This window comes from Rhinopithecus roxellana, chromosome 11 (genome assembly GCF_007565055.1).
Source record: "Rhinopithecus roxellana isolate Shanxi Qingling chromosome 11, ASM756505v1, whole genome shotgun sequence".
In the NCBI taxonomy this organism is placed as follows: Eukaryota; Metazoa; Chordata; class Mammalia; order Primates; family Cercopithecidae; genus Rhinopithecus; species Rhinopithecus roxellana.
The window spans coordinates 56,574,552-56,593,711 of record NC_044559.1 but is presented as its reverse complement, the minus strand read 5'-3'; the positions used below and the strand labels follow the sequence as shown (position 1 = coordinate 56,593,711).

General features: G+C 36.7%; 1 protein-coding gene across 9 annotated transcripts in view; it reads right to left on the bottom strand.

The window, feature by feature from the left end:
* PARD3 (par-3 family cell polarity regulator) overlaps window positions 1-19,160 on the bottom strand; it is a 341,196-nt gene that overhangs the window by 275,256 nt on the left and 46,780 nt on the right. For 8 of the 9 annotated variants that reach the window (XM_030940996.1, XM_030941003.1, XM_030941000.1 and 5 more), the window contains exons 3-5: window positions 16,875-16,958; window positions 2,396-2,521; window positions 859-1,241 (exon numbers count right to left, since the gene is read on the bottom strand). In XM_030940996.1, coding sequence (XP_030796856.1) covers window positions 859-1,241; window positions 2,396-2,521; window positions 16,875-16,958 — 593 coding nt within the window. The remainder of the gene's footprint in view (window positions 1-858; window positions 1,242-2,395; window positions 2,522-16,874; window positions 16,959-19,160) is intronic. The other variant, XM_030941002.1, reaches the window with a different exon arrangement.

Below are 19,160 nucleotides of genomic sequence, written 5' to 3'. Positions count from 1 at the left end.
AGGACTACTTGAGGCCAGGAGTTCCAGATCAACCTGGGCAACATGGCAAGACTCCATCACTACAAAAAATTTTTAAATTTTAAATGAGATGGGCATGGTGGCATGTGCCTCTAGTCCCAGCACTTGGAAGGCTGACGTGGGGTGCTGTGGGCTACAGTGAGCTATGATTGTGCCACTGCACTATAGTCTGGGCAACAAAGCAAGGCCCTGTCTCAAAAAATAAATAAATAAATAAATAAATAAATAAAAGAGAGAAAAGAAAAAGGAGAGAAAAGGAAAAGAAAAGAAAAAAAGAAAGGGAAGTAATGCAGTAAAGAAAACAAAAGACAAGAGCCAATGGCCTGGCTTCTCAGCAACCTACTATAAACTCCTGGCAGCCTCAAACAAATCAGTTCCTCCCCACACCAAATACTGGGATTGATGTGCACTAACTCTCAAGTCCTCTTTGAGGGCTGGACTTAGACAGCAAATGGGGCAGTCAAAATGGTCAAACCCTTACTATTGTTCTGTGTTTGATATTAATGTCCTGAAGCTATTTTCATTCACAACCAAAAATTTTACTGCAGTAGTAGCTGCTATCTTCTTCTCACAGACATATTTTAAAGCCTTATTCTCTGCACTTTTACATTTTAATTTCTACAGAGCAAAATAAACCTGAGACATTTAAGAAATACAATTTTAAACATGTTAAAAGGTAAGTAGCTTTTAAAAATCTATCAGTTCTTTCACAAAATAATGAGATAAGACTCAGGGTGCTCTGGGTTAGTAGGTTGACTTTTAAAATAAATTCCATTTCAACGCTTGTGTGTTGCTACTAAGAAAAGAAATTCCACAAAACAAAAACAAGATAGGTTATACCTTTCTTAAGCTGGATATTAAGCCTCTTGCCTATTTTTTTGGTGTTATAACCACTGCTTAAAGTCGCACTAAATACATTCTGAGGTGCTGAGGCTGGAGCGGATGGCGGTTTTCCCGAGGGGTGTGCACTATGAGGTAGTCGTGAGTGAGAGTCTATCTGCTCAGGCGGGTGGTTCAGTCGGGGTGCTCTCTGCACCGTGTGAAGCCCTGCACTGTTCACACTCCTGTTGTCAATATACTGGCTGTCAGGGCTAAAACGGCTTGAATAGTAATTGTTCTTCTCACTTTGAGATAGTTGTTCATACTGTTCTTTATTTGCTGCAGGAACCACATGGAACCAAATGATGGGTGTACGCATGGCTTGGCGAAACATATGTTGTGCTCTGGGTTTGAGAAAGAATAGAAAATTAGCAAATTAAGACTGGCAGACTAGAAGATATTATGAGCTTAATTAAGTATACTAATTAAGCAATAAGAACTGACAGGCTGTTGAAATTGAAAAGCAAAATTCTAATAACCCATTTATCAATCAAGTTTGTAGCTCTGATCTACGAATAGCTGTTTCTTCAAATATAAATTTCTCATTGTCTCAATAAAAATAGAAAAATTATCTACAACTACAGAAAAAATTCTGTTCTCTCAACTGTAAACCATTAAACATGTTTTAAGTACAACAGAGGTATTATAATTTCAATAATAGAAACCAAATGGAACCTTCTCTTTACGACATTGTCTAATACAACTTGTAGACATTACAAAATATTTCCATTTAAGTTTTCAATGAAAGAGCTTTATAATTACATATAGAATCTTGGATTGGGTTATATGTGTATTTAAAATTTTTAAAATACACACACGCACACTTAGAAGGCTATAGAAAGTAACTATTAATTATCTATTAAGTTGGTATATGCAAAAATCTCAAGAACAGCAATCCAGGCTCAATAATTCAAAATGCTGACAGCTGTGGGTCACAGTGCAACCATACCACCAGCCTGGGAAGCAGCTCTTTCTCATGCTGGTTCCCTGGTCAGGACCCCAAGTTCTTAAGAGTTCCGTTTGCTCCTGCCTTGTTTTATAAGAACTGGCCAACTTTTATGTTTCTCATTGACTAAGGGCCTGAATCAAGATAAAGTATATCTGAATACAACGCAATATTGAGGTGCAAATGAGCTTTATCTGCCTGTTTGTATCTAGAGAAATTGTGTGCAGCAAAGGTGGATGGGTGAATTAAAGTATAATAAAAATGGGCACACTGTCAATTTTCCAAAAGGGGAGGAACCAGCAAAATTGTAAAGCTGAAACGGGGGCTATGCTACTTAAGAAGGGCTATATCCATCAGAGGATATTTTGAAATATAGTCTAATGGTATTAATTACTTTGAGTATGATTAAATTTTTAAAAGCTAATGGCAGAAAATATTCCTGTCTAGTATACAGACTGAGATCACAGATATGTTATTTGAAGCATTTGAACTGACCGCACTCTGTCGTGCCTAATGCAAGTAAGAAGAGAAGTGCAGCGAGCACACACTTACTGTTCAAATCTTCTATTTCGAAGGTCGCCATCATTAATCCTGACAATGCAATCATTCTCATGAAAAAGATTTTCATGTTCAGCTTTACCACCTTTCTCCAATCGTTTTACTAATAACCCCAGGGTTCTGGAACATTAAGAATGCAAATGATTACACATGTAATATCTCCACCATGCACACTGCCCTACCACTTTAATGCTGGTATTATATTTACAAAGACTTCCTTACAAAGAAGCATGTCAGAATCACTATTGATACATTTTTAAATGACAGACAAAAATCACAACAGTTTAAATGATATGTAAAAATGCATCCCTTCCATAAATGTGAAAAATCATTTTCTGGCTGGTCAGTATTACGTTTCGAGAACAAGCTATAGCACTCTCTCTGTTTACAAATACCCCAAACAGAGCCGGCCTAATGGTTGAGTGGGTATTGCAGTGTGGAGCATGGATAAGCATGTATTTTTGAATGACTTGGGCAATTTTCTGTTTTAAGCCAGCTGGTATGCTAGCTTAAAAAACGACTGCAACCCCCATCTTTCTGTGAAAGTAAAGGTAATGAGGAAAAGCTAACCTCATTGCACTGCAGGTTTGAGAATGATAATAGGAAAGATTTCAGAAATAAAAGAGTTTCCGTGCTTTGCATTTGAATTTGATAGTGCTTAGTATTATGAATTTCAAAACCTGTTAGATCTCCTAAAAGTAAGTCATTTATTGTCAATATTTCCATTTGGAAAAACAAATGACCAAACAGAAAAACAGCAGTGAGAGGTTCAAATAATACCAATCGCCATTCATCTCTTTCATATATGTATTCACTCAGGTTGAAAGAAAAGTGTGAATGACCTTAGAGAGACCCCCTACTTGCTCTAGAACACTAACTTCATAACTGACAGGACATCCTATACAGACTGGGACAAACAGGAAATACTTCTTTAAATCGCCGTATAAGCAACAGGGGTCTTAATCTAGCTCGGATTGCTGTTATTTTTATTTTTTCACTCTTACTTTTTTTTAGAGATGGAGTTTCATTCTTGTCGTCCAGGCTGTAGTGCAATGGCATGATCTTGGCTCACTGCAACCTCTACCTCCTGGGTTCAAGTGATTCTCCTGCCTCAGCCTCCCAAGTAGCTGGGATCATAGGCATGCGCCACCACATCCGGTTAATTTTTTTGTATTTTTAGTAGAGCCGGGGTTTCACCATGTTGGCCAGGCTGGTCTCAAACTCCTGACCTCAGGTAATCCACCCGCCTCAGCCTCCCAAAGTGCTGAGATTACAGGCATGAGGCACCGCACCTGGCCTGACTGCTGTTAGTTACGTGGTGGCTGGCATAAATTTTGTATCATGATATTAAAATTTTTATATGAACTTATTTTTTGTACTTCCAATATTTGTATTTTCCTTCATAATCCTAATAAAGAGACAAAAATGGCTAGACAGGCACTAAAATTGAGAATCCTGCATAAATTAAAATTGAAGACATCCTAATTTTCAAATAACATCTATATGATTTCCAAGAGAATTACAACTTGCAGTCATCTGTGTATGTTTTCCAGTAGAAACATACCAAAATAGATAGCTGCTGCTTCTATACTTTTCCAGTAATTGTTGTATCTGTTCCATGGGCATTTATCATATTCTTCTGTTATATACATACCTTATCTCTATTAGTGCATTGAAAGCTCCTAGCAGAGAACGTAAGATTCAGCAGTTCAAGCACTGAACTAGTAGTAAGGTCTTGATAAATGACAACTGAACGAAGGCATGACTGAGTTTAGCTGAGGCAAACAAGTCTATTTCTAACAAGCTTTTTGCAAAACAAAATATAAGTGAACAGAATTTAGATTCAGACAATTTCTTCATGAAAGTATCATTTCTACTAAAGATATGACGAAACGGAAATAAATGAAACACAGGCAAAAGTCCTATTTCACTTGTTATTTTGCAGTTTAACATTTTTACGAATATTTATAAGGTCATAATTTCATTCTAATTTTTATTAATAAATATGAGGTGGCATTATACTAGAGTCAAGCCTATCGGCTTGCAAGAACTGTAATTTTAGCAGTTGAGAATCAGCACCTACTAGTGTAAGAGTCTAAAAATATTAGTGACTAGCAAAAACAATATTATGTAGGTAATATTTAGTTACTTACTTTATATAGTTGCAGCTATATAAAGACATAAAAGTATCTCACCTCAAAGGTAAGAATAAAGTACACTGATTTACCTTCAGGAGCAACTTAACTCTCAGTTCAAATTTGGGAGAAAGAGATTCCATAACATGCCAAACCAAAATATAAGTTATTGTTTAAATGTGATCATGTCCATAATTTATCTCCCTAGGATTCCCTATTGTTTGTTTCTATCTGCAACTGAACAAAGTGTTCTATCACAGGAATCAAAGGCATTATTGGCTGGGCGCAGTGGTTCACGCCTGTAATCCCAGCACTTTGAGAAGCCGAGGCGGGCAGATCATCTAAGGTCGGGAGTTTGAAACAGCCTGACGAATATGGAGAAACCCTGTCTCTACTAAAAACACAAAATTAGCTTGGTGTGATGGTGGGCACCTGTAATCCCAGCTACTTGGGAGGCTGAGGTAGGAGAATCGCTTGAACCCGGGAGGTGGAGGTTGCAGTGAGCCGAGATCGCGCCACTGCACTCCAGCCTGGGCAACAAGAGTGAAATTCCGCCTCAAAAAAAAAAAAAAAAAAGGAATTAATAAGATATATCTATGATTCCGATGAATGAGGAAGATTAGTACAAATTAAATCACAGTTATTGATACCACCTAGAACATGCAGAAGATAATCTGAGCACTTCACTTTCAAAGAACATCTTGAAGGAAACGATGTCTCAGTCACCCACCGGTAATCATAACAGAACCACATGTGAGGTGCCACAGCTGTAGTTAAAAGCCACCACTATAAACCAAACACATTCTTGGAATGTGTATGCTTTCAGTCCTTGCAATAAATGTATGTCCTACCAAGACTCACTCCAGTTAATGAGTTTTTAATTGGTAAAATCCTAAGTGATTTCTCAATATGACTACATATTACTGTAATATGTGACTAATAATTAGTAGGTTTTTATGTATTCTGAAATATTTTGTGTAATCTAAAATAGTCCATAGAAAATTTTTAGAAAAATAATACATAAACTGTCTTTAATGGAAATTAGCAGTTAATTAGCACTGATCATTATTTAAATTTATAAAGGTATCTTGGATACATCCTTTCAGTATTTATGACAACTTAAGATAGTGTAACTTATAAATATTTTCACTTTAATTTTTTTTTTTTTTTTTTTTTTTTGAGGCGGAGTCTCGCTCTGTCGCCCGGACTGGAGTGCAATGGCCAGATCTCAGCTCACTGCAAGCTCCGCCTCCCGGGTTTACGCCATTCTCCTGCCTCAGCCTCCCGAGTCGCTGGGACTACAGGCGCCCGCCACCTCGCCCGGCTAGTTTTTGTATTTTTAGTAGAGACGGGGTTTCACCGTGTTAGCCAGGATGGTCTCGATCTCCTGACCTCGTGATCCGCCCGTCTCGGCCTCCCAAAGTGCTGGGATTACAGGCTTGAGCCACCGCGCCCGGCCCACTTTAATTTTTTTGAGACAGGATCTTGGTCTGTCACCCAGGCTGGAGGTATACTGGGCTCAATCACAGCTCCCTGCAAGCTCAAACCCCTGGGCTTAAGCAGTCCGCCTGCCTCAGCCTCCTGAGTAGCTGGGATTAGAGGTGTATGCCATGATCCCTGGCTAGTTTGTTTGTTTGTTTGTTTTGTAGAATTGGGTTCTTACTATGTAAACCAGGCTGGTCTCGAACTCCTGGACTTGACCTCCCAAAAGTATTGGGATTACAGGCTTGCGCCACTGTGCCCAGTTGAAATCTGCTCTTTAATTCTACAAGTAACATCAATAATTTTTTTCAGATAAGTAGATGACCAGATTTATATTCGTCTCATAATTTTTCTGTTTTAAACCTATGTGTTTTTTTCTGGTAATCATCTAGACTAATAATCCAAAGTAAAAAAGCATACCATGTTTCATTTCTTGAATGGTTGTCTTTCTAAATAAGTCCTCATCAATGGCCAAATGCATCAGTAATCCTAACATACAGGACAAATTCTACAAATCATAAATACACCGCACAGTTAGAGAAAATATAATGGAAATTTATTAACTGAGGCTTTAGCAACCAACATTGTTATAAGTCATGAAAATCTCAGATTCCTTTTACTCAGTACTAGAGACCTGGGAGTTAGAGGGAGGAAGAAGATTACAGAAGAGAAAGAACTTCACCCTGACAGACACAGCAAGAGATCGGGGAATCAAGGGAACAGACTGAATTAAGGTGACGTTAGTAGCCTGCTGATTTCTAAGTACTTAACCACACTATTAGAATCATTCTCTCAAAAAGAATGGATTAATTTAAAAGGGAAGTGGTACAATCTGCAAAATTATCTCATTTACTCCACTAGGTGAAAATGATTACAAAGGAATGGGAATGAACTATCAAAAGAAAAAAAAAATCACAAGAAAATTGGACTGAGAACAGCTAGACTGAAAATGAAAAGAACCTCTGAAGGAAATCAGAAGTAGTAAGAAGAGACACTTTCCTGAAAAATGTGTGCTCGCAAGCAGATATATTTCCAGAGTCCCTATTTTCAACTTAAAGCTATATCAAACAATATAATTAAAAACAAATTTTAGGGATATATTTTGTAAACTCAACTAGAAATCAGAATTTGTTCTAAAGTAATAAAGAACCAACTGCCTATGGTATGGCTGTTTCAACAGTTTTATCAGAGAAAGGAATCAAAGCAAATGAAGTTCTAAACATTTTGGCATGTCAGTGTGCTGGCAGAGAGAACAGTGTTCCTTCTTGGCAGCTAATGCCAGAATTCCTTATTGGGGCAAACATGTTCCACCCTAAGAAACCACTTTGCCAAAAATAAAAAAGGTAGGTGTCAGGAAAGGAGGAATTGGAGTAAGCTCTGTTTGGGGAATTGTTCTGGGAGCAGAACAATCCCAGATTGGTTATGCTAGGAGAAAAGATGTAAGAGAAAAGACTTGGGCATTTATTAGTGGGGTAGCGCAGATTTAAGAAGAAATGACTACAGGGTTTAGGGTTATGTGAAACAGAACCTCCTCTACCTTCCTTATGAACCTAAGGTAAACCCTACTTAGCTCTATGCTTTTAAAGCAAATGGACTTTTCCTGATGGATCTGAAACATCCCCAAATCTATTCCTCTTCTAGTTTCCTATATTTTCTTCAAAATTTGAAAAGAAGAAAACACTACATCCGCTGCATATAAATCTCACTTCTGAATAATTTTCCTAATACAAAAGTATGTTACACACATATTTCCTTCAAGACTTCGTTTTTGAACAATGTTTCTTTAAAAAAAAAGACAAGCAAGGGTACAGTAGCACAAAGCGAGCCATTGAAATGCTGCATCTTTGTACATGATTTTGGAGCACAATTAGAAATTTAACTACTTAGATTATATTAAGGATTGCAGCACATTTTTACAAGGTTCATTAGCCTAATTATACATTTAATTAAAACAAACGCAGTCACACATGTTAACATTTTCAATTCTAACTATAAATTACAACCAATGATAAAACTGAAAATAAGTAACAAATGTTTTATTGACATCCAAATTGGCTGAGTAAGTCTGAGTTTTGCGTTGATAATGTAAACTACCACGACTGCCACCCAGCTGTATGGAAATGCTTATAATTCATCTTAATAAAGGCTGACACAGTATAAACATCACAACGGTAGGGAAGGCAGAATATAAATGGGCAGAGTAGGGTCTCATCAACAAGAACAGCTCAGCTCCCTGAATACAGCCCATGGGGGGCCAGCAACCCCCTACATGAGCCCAGAAAGTACTACCACTGAAAGCATGAAAGTTAAAAGGAGAAAGTTTAAAGGAATGCCAAGTTAAAACTTTAAATCTTAATTTTTTTTAGAAAAACTTCAACGAATGAGATAAATCAGACCAAAAAGGTAAATAAACACGGAGAATTCCTTTAGATTAGAGCAGAAATCACAGATGTCATATTGCTATGTTTAAAGAACATGATTCATGTAAGTGTAAACTGCAACTTTTCTAAAACCAATGCATATGTTATAGTTCTTCATTATAACAAACGAGTCTGCAGCTGAGAATGCACAATTAAAAACTTTCAAACAAAAGACTATTGATTCAGCAAACAAAGTTAAATTGCGTTTTTTTCAAAAGTAACTAAATTAAAATTGAGTACTCAAAGTTCAAGAGCATATTTATTCTCAGCTAGTCCCGTGAAGTTCAAATTGACTGTAATTCTTCATTAGCATAGGTACCCAATTAACTAAACAAATGTGTATTGGGATTCTCAATTTTATAATAGTAAATTTTCTCCCAGATTCATGATATAAGAGGAAAATGATCACTTTCTCTGATTGGGTAGACTAATCACTACCTACCTAGACAACCAGAATACCAAACACCACTGGAGGGAATTTCAAGGCACATAACAAAAGATAAATTGAGTTTAAAATCTCTTCTAATGATTTGATCATTCTTATTAGCTGCCACTGCCAAGGACCTTGCTAAATGACTTACATATATTTTCTTATTTAAACCATACAAAAGTCATGATTCCTATCCTTCATAGGTAAGGAGTAGGGCTAAGTGAAGCTAACTTGCCCAAGGCCACACTAAGTAAAAAATCCTGAGCGAGGCATCCTCATCCAGTCCTGACAATCCCCCTGCCAATAAAACGAGGACAACATAAGGTCGTCAGTCACTGAAGGACACAGAGAGGTAATACAAAATTCCCAACTCCAAATCTGGAGTTTTGTGTTTTCAATACATAATAGAGCAAAAAATGATAAAGTATATCTTAGATGAACAAAAGGGTATAACAAACAATGTAATTATAATCCTGTAAATCTTAGCTGAGGTGACAGTGAAGCTCAGATTCTGCTGAATTAAATGGATGAGTACGATATACCTCAAGACCACCCAAAGATGTTTGCCTACTAGTCTTGTAAACAGAGAAATATCAGTTTATATTTGAGGGAGAAATTACTCAAGACATGAATGCAGGATGTAAAAAACAAACTTTTATATTTCAGTGATTTCCTGGATATAGATTAATTACAAAATACAATCTGCATATAGATGATTTTAATCACCTTCTAATTAATCTATATTCAGGTTTAAATAGAATGCAAATAATACTACTTATGAAATACATATTTTCCAAGAGGGTCACTTTTATTTCAACTCAAAAACGCAAAATATTAAAAATATTCTCTTAGTGGCCAGGTGTGATGGCTCACACCTGTAATCCCAGCACTTTGGGAGGCCGAGGTGGGTGGATCACTTGAGTTCAGGAGTTCCATATCAGCCTAGGAAATATGGAGAAACCCTGCCTTTACCAAAAATACAGAAAATTAGCCAGGCGTAGTGGTGTGTGCCTGTGGTCCCAGCTACTAAGGAGGCTGAGGTGGGAGGATCACTTGAGCCTGAAGATCCTGCCACTGTACTCCAGCCTGGGTGACAGAGTGAGACCCTGTCTCAAAAAATATAAAGAAAGAAAGTTAAAAAAAGAATAAATACATTTTAAAAATAAATATTCTCTTAGAGATGTGATTTCATTTTTCAGCTTAGATGATGGAATTTACGGACAATAATGTAACTAAGCAAATAAAGAGGGGAAAAGTCATAAAAATAAACTCAACACAGAAATTGAAAAAGCTTTTTACAAAGAATATTGACACTTCACCTGATATTCTGAATATTACATTGAAGATAAACAGATGAAAAAAGTTATTTGGGATAAAAATCAAAGTTAATCAGACAAATCAAATGATGGCAAATCGGTAAAAAGTTTAGAATAAATTAATAAATAAGATACCTGCCAACATGAGTCAGTAGCGGAAAGCCAGTCCCACACCCAGAGCTCCTTCATTTCCCTCACCACCATCTTCACAGGGCCTGATTTGCTAACTGTGAAACTTCAGATTTTTCCTTAAGTCTTACGATTGATAAGTAGATGTTAAGAAGGATTGTTCTGTGAGTAATACTACTAATGAGAGTATGGTAAATGGGTTTGTATGGTTTTTTCAACGTCCCTTCTTTCTGAGAATCAAGGGCCTGCACTCCTGGGAATTAATATGTAGTTACAATAAAAGAGGATTTCTTATCAAACAGTAAGTGGAAATGAAAATCCTGTACACTCTTGTCGCCCAAAGGTATGAAGAGAAAACAGAGGTGAAGGAGTTTTAGACATGAAAAATACTAGAATGTAAAACCATCATGGCAGCCATTTTTATTTGTTTGGTTCCCTAGGGCAAGGGCTGACAACTGCAGCCTATGAGTCCATTCAGCCAGCAATCTGTTTTTGTAAATGAAGCTTTGCTTATATCTTGTCAATGGTTGCTTTCATGCTACAACGGCAGATTTTCAGGGCCATGATGCTAAAATACTGATTATCTGACCCTTTACAGAAAGTTTGCCAATCTTTGATCTGAGATATCAAAGGCACCAAAAATGCTAATAGATACTAGATCTAAAATAAATAAATAAATAAAAGTTTATATAAACACCAACATACAATTACTATTTTCACAAGGAAAAGTAATGTGAAACAAATTTAAGTGCCACAAACTTAAGAATAAAGGTTGATGTAAATAACTGAGAAATGTCCATTATAGAAAAGATCTGGGCCAGGCAAGGTGGCTCATGCCCATAATCCATGCACGCTGGAAGGACAAAGCTGGCAGATCACTTGAGCCGAAGAGTTTGAGACCAGACTGGGAAACCCCATGTCTACAAAAAAATATAAAAAATTAGCTGGGCATGGAGGCACTTGCCTGTAGTCCTAACTGCCTGGGAGGCTGAGGTGGAAAACTCACCTAAGCCTGGCAGGTTGAGGCTGCAGTGAGTCACTACTCTCCAGCAACAGAGTGAGACCCTGTCTCAAAAGGAAAAAAAAGAGGCAGAGAAGAAAACTTTAGGCCGGGTGCAGTGGCTCACACCTGTAATCCCAGTACTGTAGGAAGCCAGGGCAGCAGGATCACTTGAGGCCAGGGGTTTCAGACCAGCCTAGGCAACAAAGCAAGACCCAGTTTCTACTTAATTAATTAATTAATTTAAAATGTTTTAGCCATAATTATTTTCCGTAGGGGAAAAGATTTAGAGTATCTACTTTAAGTTAGACTATGAAGCCCAAGTAAGAACAGTAGTAATTTTTTTTTTTTTTTTTTTTTTTTTTTTTTGAGACAGAGTCTCACTCTGTCACCCAGGCAAGGCAAGAATGCAGTGGTGCGATCTCAGCTCACTGTAACCTCCGCCTCCTGGTTTCAAGCGATTCTCCTGCCTCAGCCTTCTGAGTGGCTGGGATTATAGGCACGCATCACCACGCCCAGCTAATTTTTGTATTTTTAGTAGAGACGGGGCTTCACCATGTTGACCAGGATGGACTCGATCTCTTGACTTCGTGATCCACCCACCTCAGCCTCCCAAAGTGCTGGGATTACAGTTGTGAACCACCACACCTGGCCTATCCCTCAGCCTCTAGAGTAGGTGGGACTACAGGCACCCATCACCACATTTGGCTAGTGTTTGTTTTTTAGTACACATAGGGTGGTTTTACCACGTTGGCCGGCTGGTCTTGCAATCCTGACCTCAGGTGATCTGCCCACTTTGGCCTCCCAAAGGTTTGGGATTACAGGCATGAGCCACCATGCCTGGCCTTATTTTATTTTTGTTTGTTTAAGACAGGCTCTCACTTTGCCATGCAATATGGAGTACAGAGGCATGATCATGGCTCACTGCAGCCTCAAACTCCCAGATTCAAGTGACTCTCCCACCTACACCTAAGCCTCCCAATTGGCTGGGACCATTGGTGTGTGCCACCACACTCAGCTAACTTTTGTATTCTTTGTGAAGACAAGGTTTTGCCATGTTGCCAAGACTGGACTTGAACTCCTGGCTTCAAGTGATCCTTCCACTTCAGCCTCCAAAAGTACTGGGATTACATGCATGAGCCATCATGTCCAGCCTCAAACACAAAATCTTATCATTTCATAGGTCCAGTCCCTATTTTAGCATACAATTTTATATGTTGCTTTTTATATACTTAACATTATATCATAATCAAATTTATATTTCGTGAGAAAGTGTCAGAAATACTTAACCACCATCCAGGCCAGGAAGTATCATTACCGTTTCTTTGTTAATATAGTAACATCATATCTAATATGGATAGTCAAGGGTTCATTTGCTCCTGTACTGATTACGCTTTACTAAGCAATACCTATGGTCCTGTAGACCAATACCTACAACCAGGTTCTAGAAATATTTAAAAAAAAAAAAAAAAAAAGGCAAGGTTCTTCTGCCAAAGGTAATCACAATTATTTGGCATAACCTTCCTGAAAATAGTGGCATTTGTGGTTTAAATAAAAAGATTATGTTTCCTATTTGTTTTTGAGACAGTGTCTCACTTTGTCACCTAGGCTGGAGTGCAGTGGCATTACCTCAGCTCACTGCAACCTCAATCTCCTGGGTTCCAGCGATTCTCGTGCCTCAGCCTCCATGTAGCTGGGATTACAGGCACCTGCCACAATGCCCGGCTAACTTTTGTATTTTTCGTAGAGACAGGGCTTCATCATGTTGACCAGGTTGTTCTTGAACTCCTGACGTGAAGTGCTCCACCCACCTAGACCTCCCAAAGTGTTGGGATTACAGGCGTGAGCCACCGCGCCCAGTCGATGTTTCCCATTTAAATCAAGAGGAAATGAAATGATATGGGTGAAATAAAAATTGATTCCAAGGTAATGAAACATTTCAGGTAAATGTTTGTCTACTAAGAAAATAATTTAAAAAAAGGAATCACTGAAGTAATGAAACTGTGAATGAATAGTTCTAGACGAGGATCAGTTAATTTTATTTTTGAATAACAAACAAGAAAATAACTCAAGAGAAACATCATCATGGGGAAGATAATATTGTCTCTCTATCTATTTATCTCCATTTCTAAATATCAGCAGGTAGTCAACTAAGGCAGGGGTTGGAGGATGAGCTAATTGTCATTAATGCCCCTGACTGAAAAACAACATTCAACCTAGTCTAGAAAATAGTTTTGAAAGTAGGCAGTGCAAGATTCTTATTTTAAAAAACTTAAGCCAGGCATGGTGGATCACGCCTGTAATCCCAGCACTTTGGGAGGCTGAGGCGGACAGATCACTTGAGATCAAGTGTTCCAGACCAACCTGGCCAATGTGGTGAAAATCCGGTCTCTGCTAAAAATTCAAAAACTAGCCAGGCATGGTAGCACACAGCTCTAGTCCCAGCTTCTAGGAAGGCTGATGCAAGAGAATTGCTTGAACCCAGGAAGCGGAGGTTGCAGTGAGACAGGATCTCCAACCTGTGCAACACCGTGAGACTCCACCTCAAAAAAACAAAAAACAGACAAAAAAATCCAACAACAACAAAAATTTCATCATACATCAGGACATAATAAGATCTAAATGGCTGTAAAAATCTCACTAACATTAACTTCACAAGCTTACATTACTATTTTCCTTAATGACATTCGATATTTGAGGTGGTTTGGGTTGTGTTCCTTCTCTTCAAAATATACAATTGGGATTCTGCATTATTCCTTAGACTCTTTGACTTTGAAAATCTAAATGAGAAAGCAATACTGACATGTATTTGTCACTTTTATAAAAGTAAGTATTCAGTAAGCGTTATTCAATTAGTTATCCTCCAAAATTGAGAAGGCCCAAGAATGACTGGAATTTTGTATAAGGGAAGTTATCTTGGAAATTTCTACTTACGTATCATGAATATATATTATTGTATTCCTACTAGATATATCTGAAATTTCTTAATTCCACTTAATTTCTTCCTTTCTGCTATACTACATTGCTTAATTTACTCTTCCACAAGCCACCATGGAGTTGACACAGCTACCTTTACAAGCTATCATCACATTTAAAATCATCTTCCACAACAAGCCACTTTCAGTTACCTAATTCAGACCATTCTTCCCCTATCAGTTCACAGAGCACCTATTATAGAACTATATCAACATTTATCACATAATTATAATTGTGTGATTTATTGGCTATGACTCCATCTAGGCTGCAAATCTCTGGAGGAAGAATATATTCCATTCATCTTCGTTTCCTAGCACCTAACACAGGGATTGTCACAAGAGAAATGCTTGGAAAGGTTTCTTATGAAATAACAGGAATCCATTTCTGAGCATTTCTGAGAATGAGGAAGGTGGGTATGGGCTCTCGTAGATTTGTATCTGTCAATCTGAGCAGACCACCTACTTTTTCTCTCCCATTGTTAATCCAACTGTGAGGAACCATGACTATCAATTCCACAAGGAAGCTTAACCATTGTAACACAGGTGTTGGAGAATCACAAACTATTTCTGTTCTGTTTCCATATGAAAATTGGTGATGCCTAAAAAGAGATTATAACCAATCTGTTTTTCTTAAATCTCTCTGTCTCTTTGAAAATCTCTGTGCACGACTTTCTTCATTAAGTGCCAAACTAACAGGGCTTAGAAATGACTCAGCTATAAAAGAACTTCTAGTTCCGCAAAGACATACTTGTTTCCTTGAATCCGTTTGGTGTATCAAAATTAAATGCCATGGTAACAAGAAACTGTGGTGGATTTTGTGAAATGCCTTCCTTTGACTTAATCTAGATAGTAAGTTTATTTTTCCATCTTACTCTCCTTTTGCTTTAGGCTTTTCATCTGTTCACTTTACCCTGATATCCTTTCACAGTGAGGTAGAAAACACGAAATACATGATAGAAAATATAATAACATGTAATTGCAATGCTGGCTCAAAGCGGGTACAAACACAATTAAATCTCATTTGTGATGAGTTATGTTTCACAGGCATTTTAAAGCATATGCATATTGGGAAGCTATAATCCATGCATTTTACCTTATCTTTTTTTTCCTACTCAGGAAAGACGCGAAAACAAAATTTAACTTTTGAGGTAATTTAGAACTCGACTTCTTACACGAAATAAAGGCAAGTCCATGTTGAAAATAATATTGTTTAACTATAAGTTATGTGAAGAAATGTTAATGCTTCTCCAAAGTTAAAAAAAAAAAAAAGAATTTTAAAGAGAATTTAAAAAGTAAAAGCAGCTACAACTGTGAATATAACACCACTCGAAAATTCAAGGTGAATTTTATACCTTCTTATGTAACACTACCATTCAAGCCTCATTCATATTCCAGCAGAGTTCTAAGTCAAGTTTCAGTTTTAGAATATTGGATGAACCATGAGAGATGAAATCTGAACTCACCACAGTTACTTACATGTAACAAGAAGGTACCACCATTGCTCAAATGCTCATTTTAAAAAATAAAATGCATGGTTTAATCCCACACATCTATTACAACACCCTAGATGCCTGTAATTACTTGACAAATGTTTAAACTAAGTTCTACGGTCTCAGTCACTGCTATAGGTCTACCCTCCACCTTCCCCACTTTTTCTCATCATGTAAAGAAAGTTAAAATACAAGAAAAAAAAAGGTGATAACAATACGAGAAATAAGTTAAAAATTAAAAAGCCAAAACAGTTCACAAATATATTTTCCCAGGTAATCATCAGAGAGTAAGTAAGAGAAGATGCAATTAAATTAAACAAGTTAAACACGCACAAGTTCAGACTCATGGGGAAGGATGCGGTGCACCTCACTTGTCTATGACAGAAGTCTGCCAAGCCTTTGTTGGAAAATCAACTCATACTATCTGAATACATTAAAACCAAAAATATCACAACAGTTCTATCACACACAAAAAGGAACAGAATCAAGGAAACTGATATAACATTTGAAGTTTTTAAGGATGCATGTTCTGTAAAGTAATGAAGTTGAGATTAACAAACAGTACAACATTTTTAGACTCTGAATGCTCAGAAATCTATGGCTTGCCTAAGTTTTTAAAATTTCATATTAAAGGTTTTTAACAATTAAAAAACTGATAAAATTGAAGAACTAAATAAACACAAATTTAAAGCTTAAATCAAATTTAAGTCATCCAGATAATTTTTATTGCATTAAGCTTTCCCAAAAAAACTGCTTTTATGCTCTCCTTAACATTGCAAATCCATCTGCAGTTCTGACTTGAAAGAGTCCATCATCAATTTACAGCAAAGTAAAATGTTTGCTTGAGTGTGATGAACAATAAATTTATTAGGATAATTCAAATGCCGTTTCTTCATGTTCCTGCAAAACCTCTCTTCATCAGGCTAAGTGCTTTCTGTGATTATGACCTATATATAGGAAAGAAGGAGCAGTTGCTTCCAAATGAGAATGTTTCCTATCAAGCATATGCTAAGTCAACACCGCTCTCTATCTGAGCATAAATGAAGATAAAACACTCTACATTATGATTCAATTAAAAACCTCCAAGATACGTTACCTGCCGCCTCGAGCACTGAAAGGCACTACATGGATTCCCAGAGGCCCTCCATCGTTGGGGACTTCTACGAGCTTTACCATATCACTGTGAGACAATGATGAATGAGGGAGCATGAACGTGTACTGTAAACAAACCAAAACCAAAACAAAACAAAACGAAAAACTGCAACAACACAGACACACAATAAACAACGAAAGAGAACAGAACAAAAATCCCACCAAGCGCACAGGCATATATATACATATTCTGGAATATAAGCATGGTGATGAAGGCAACATTAAACACTACATACCTGAACACTAGTCTGATGGCATGGAGGGAGAGCAATCATCAGAGGTAACTACATTAAAAATGACACAGAACATTTCTCTTGGATCGACCCTATTCTTCTGTGTAATACAAGTTTATGTGTTTCAAGTCAAATCTTTAGACTTACACTGAAATTCTTCCATCCCAACACCTATGTCAAGGACTCTAAAGATTAAGTAAATAAAGATGTTGCAGCTACAGAACACTTTCTAATTTACAAAGTGCTCTTTTATATGTCACATCATTAATCCTTCCAATAATCCAATGAGATCAAAGTTTTCACTACTGTAAGTGACAGTCCAAGGGAGATCATCATTGTCCTTACTACTCACTACTTCATGACAAGTCAAAGTCACTATTTCCTAAACTGCTATAAGACAGCTGCAAGTGCAGCTTACAAAACCTTTCTCAAAGCCAAAAGGTATCTACTACAAATCAAATAATTTTCATAAAATTGTTCTTAATCAATTTTCTTTTTAGAAAGGGAGTCTTGCTATGTTGCTCAGGCTGGCCTAGAACTCTTGGGCTCAAGTAACCTTCTCACCTCAGTATTCTGAGTAGCTGGGACTACAGTTATGAAACTATTTATATTACATGACATAACATGAAGTTACTTCTATTACAAAGCTATTCTGTGGAAGGAATATAACCTTACATAATGTATGGATTTGTCAAGTCTCTTCTATGAATCTTTACTATTAATACAATAAAGCCTGAGTTTAATGAAAATTGGTAGAGACAATGTAATTTCCTAAACTATTTAAACGAGATTCTGCTTTCTTTGTAGATTTTTTCATATATACATATTACATCAGAGGTCTAAGCAGTATTTACCTAACAACCAATATTTGGAAATAGTACTTCAATTAAATATCTATTTCAAGCCAGCTGGAAAACAATCCATTATTACCAATGAATTTCACAAAGATCACAATATAGATTTTATGTGACGGAAAATGCCAATTTTTCAATTATGTTTCTAATATAAAAACCTGAGGTTATCCTATATACTATGAATGTCCTACATAAAGACAGGAATATCAAACAAATCAAAATTAAAAACATGTGCACAGATTTAATCACATGCACTAATTAAGACAACATAAAAATTCTTCCACACTGCCAAATGGTTAAATGGATTTTTTATTACTTTTATTTTTTTACCAAATTTCATAAAATTCTATTTTGGATACTGATTATCCCATTTGAACACCTATCTAATCATTGGTTTGTAAGCTAAGAATAGTATAACTTCAATAAACTGATTTTATCCCACATTCTAAAGAGAACTATGGCATGGCAAGTACTTTACTAAATGTAAATACTCAGCTTGCTGACTGCCATACATTCAAACAGCATCTGATCCTACTGCCTGCTTAATCTCACTTCTCTTGGAAGACGAAGAGAAGACAGAATTAAGTACATAAATGTCAATGTCTATATCCCCAACTTTTACCCAAAGTCAAAGAAAAAAATCCAATATGACTGTCCTCCCTGCTCTAAGCTACCAAGGAAAGAAGTCCTGAGAATGCCTACCATTTACACATGTCAATACGTAAAATAATCAGAACACTGTGGAACAAATAGGACATTTTTCTTTGCCCTTTTATATTTAAAATTGTTTTCAGGGTCCCTAATCTAGGACCTCCAATTTTTCACTAAATATCTAGAGAGATTCTATTTCTTCAAACTACAATAAATACATATATATACACATACACTATAATAATTAATGCTAACATGATCTAACTAGTTTTTCAAGTATGTCCACAAATTTTTTTTATTTAGCAAAGTGAAGAACACACACATGATCAAAATATTGACACACAAAGCAATCTGAAAAGAGTTATGGTGTTTACAGTGTTGTTAACATGACAAACATCTTCAATCAAATACTATTTTATAATTCAATAGTATTTGGCAGGGCATGAAACTCAGGACAGGTAGACATGAACTTCCATGCTATACTGCTTACAT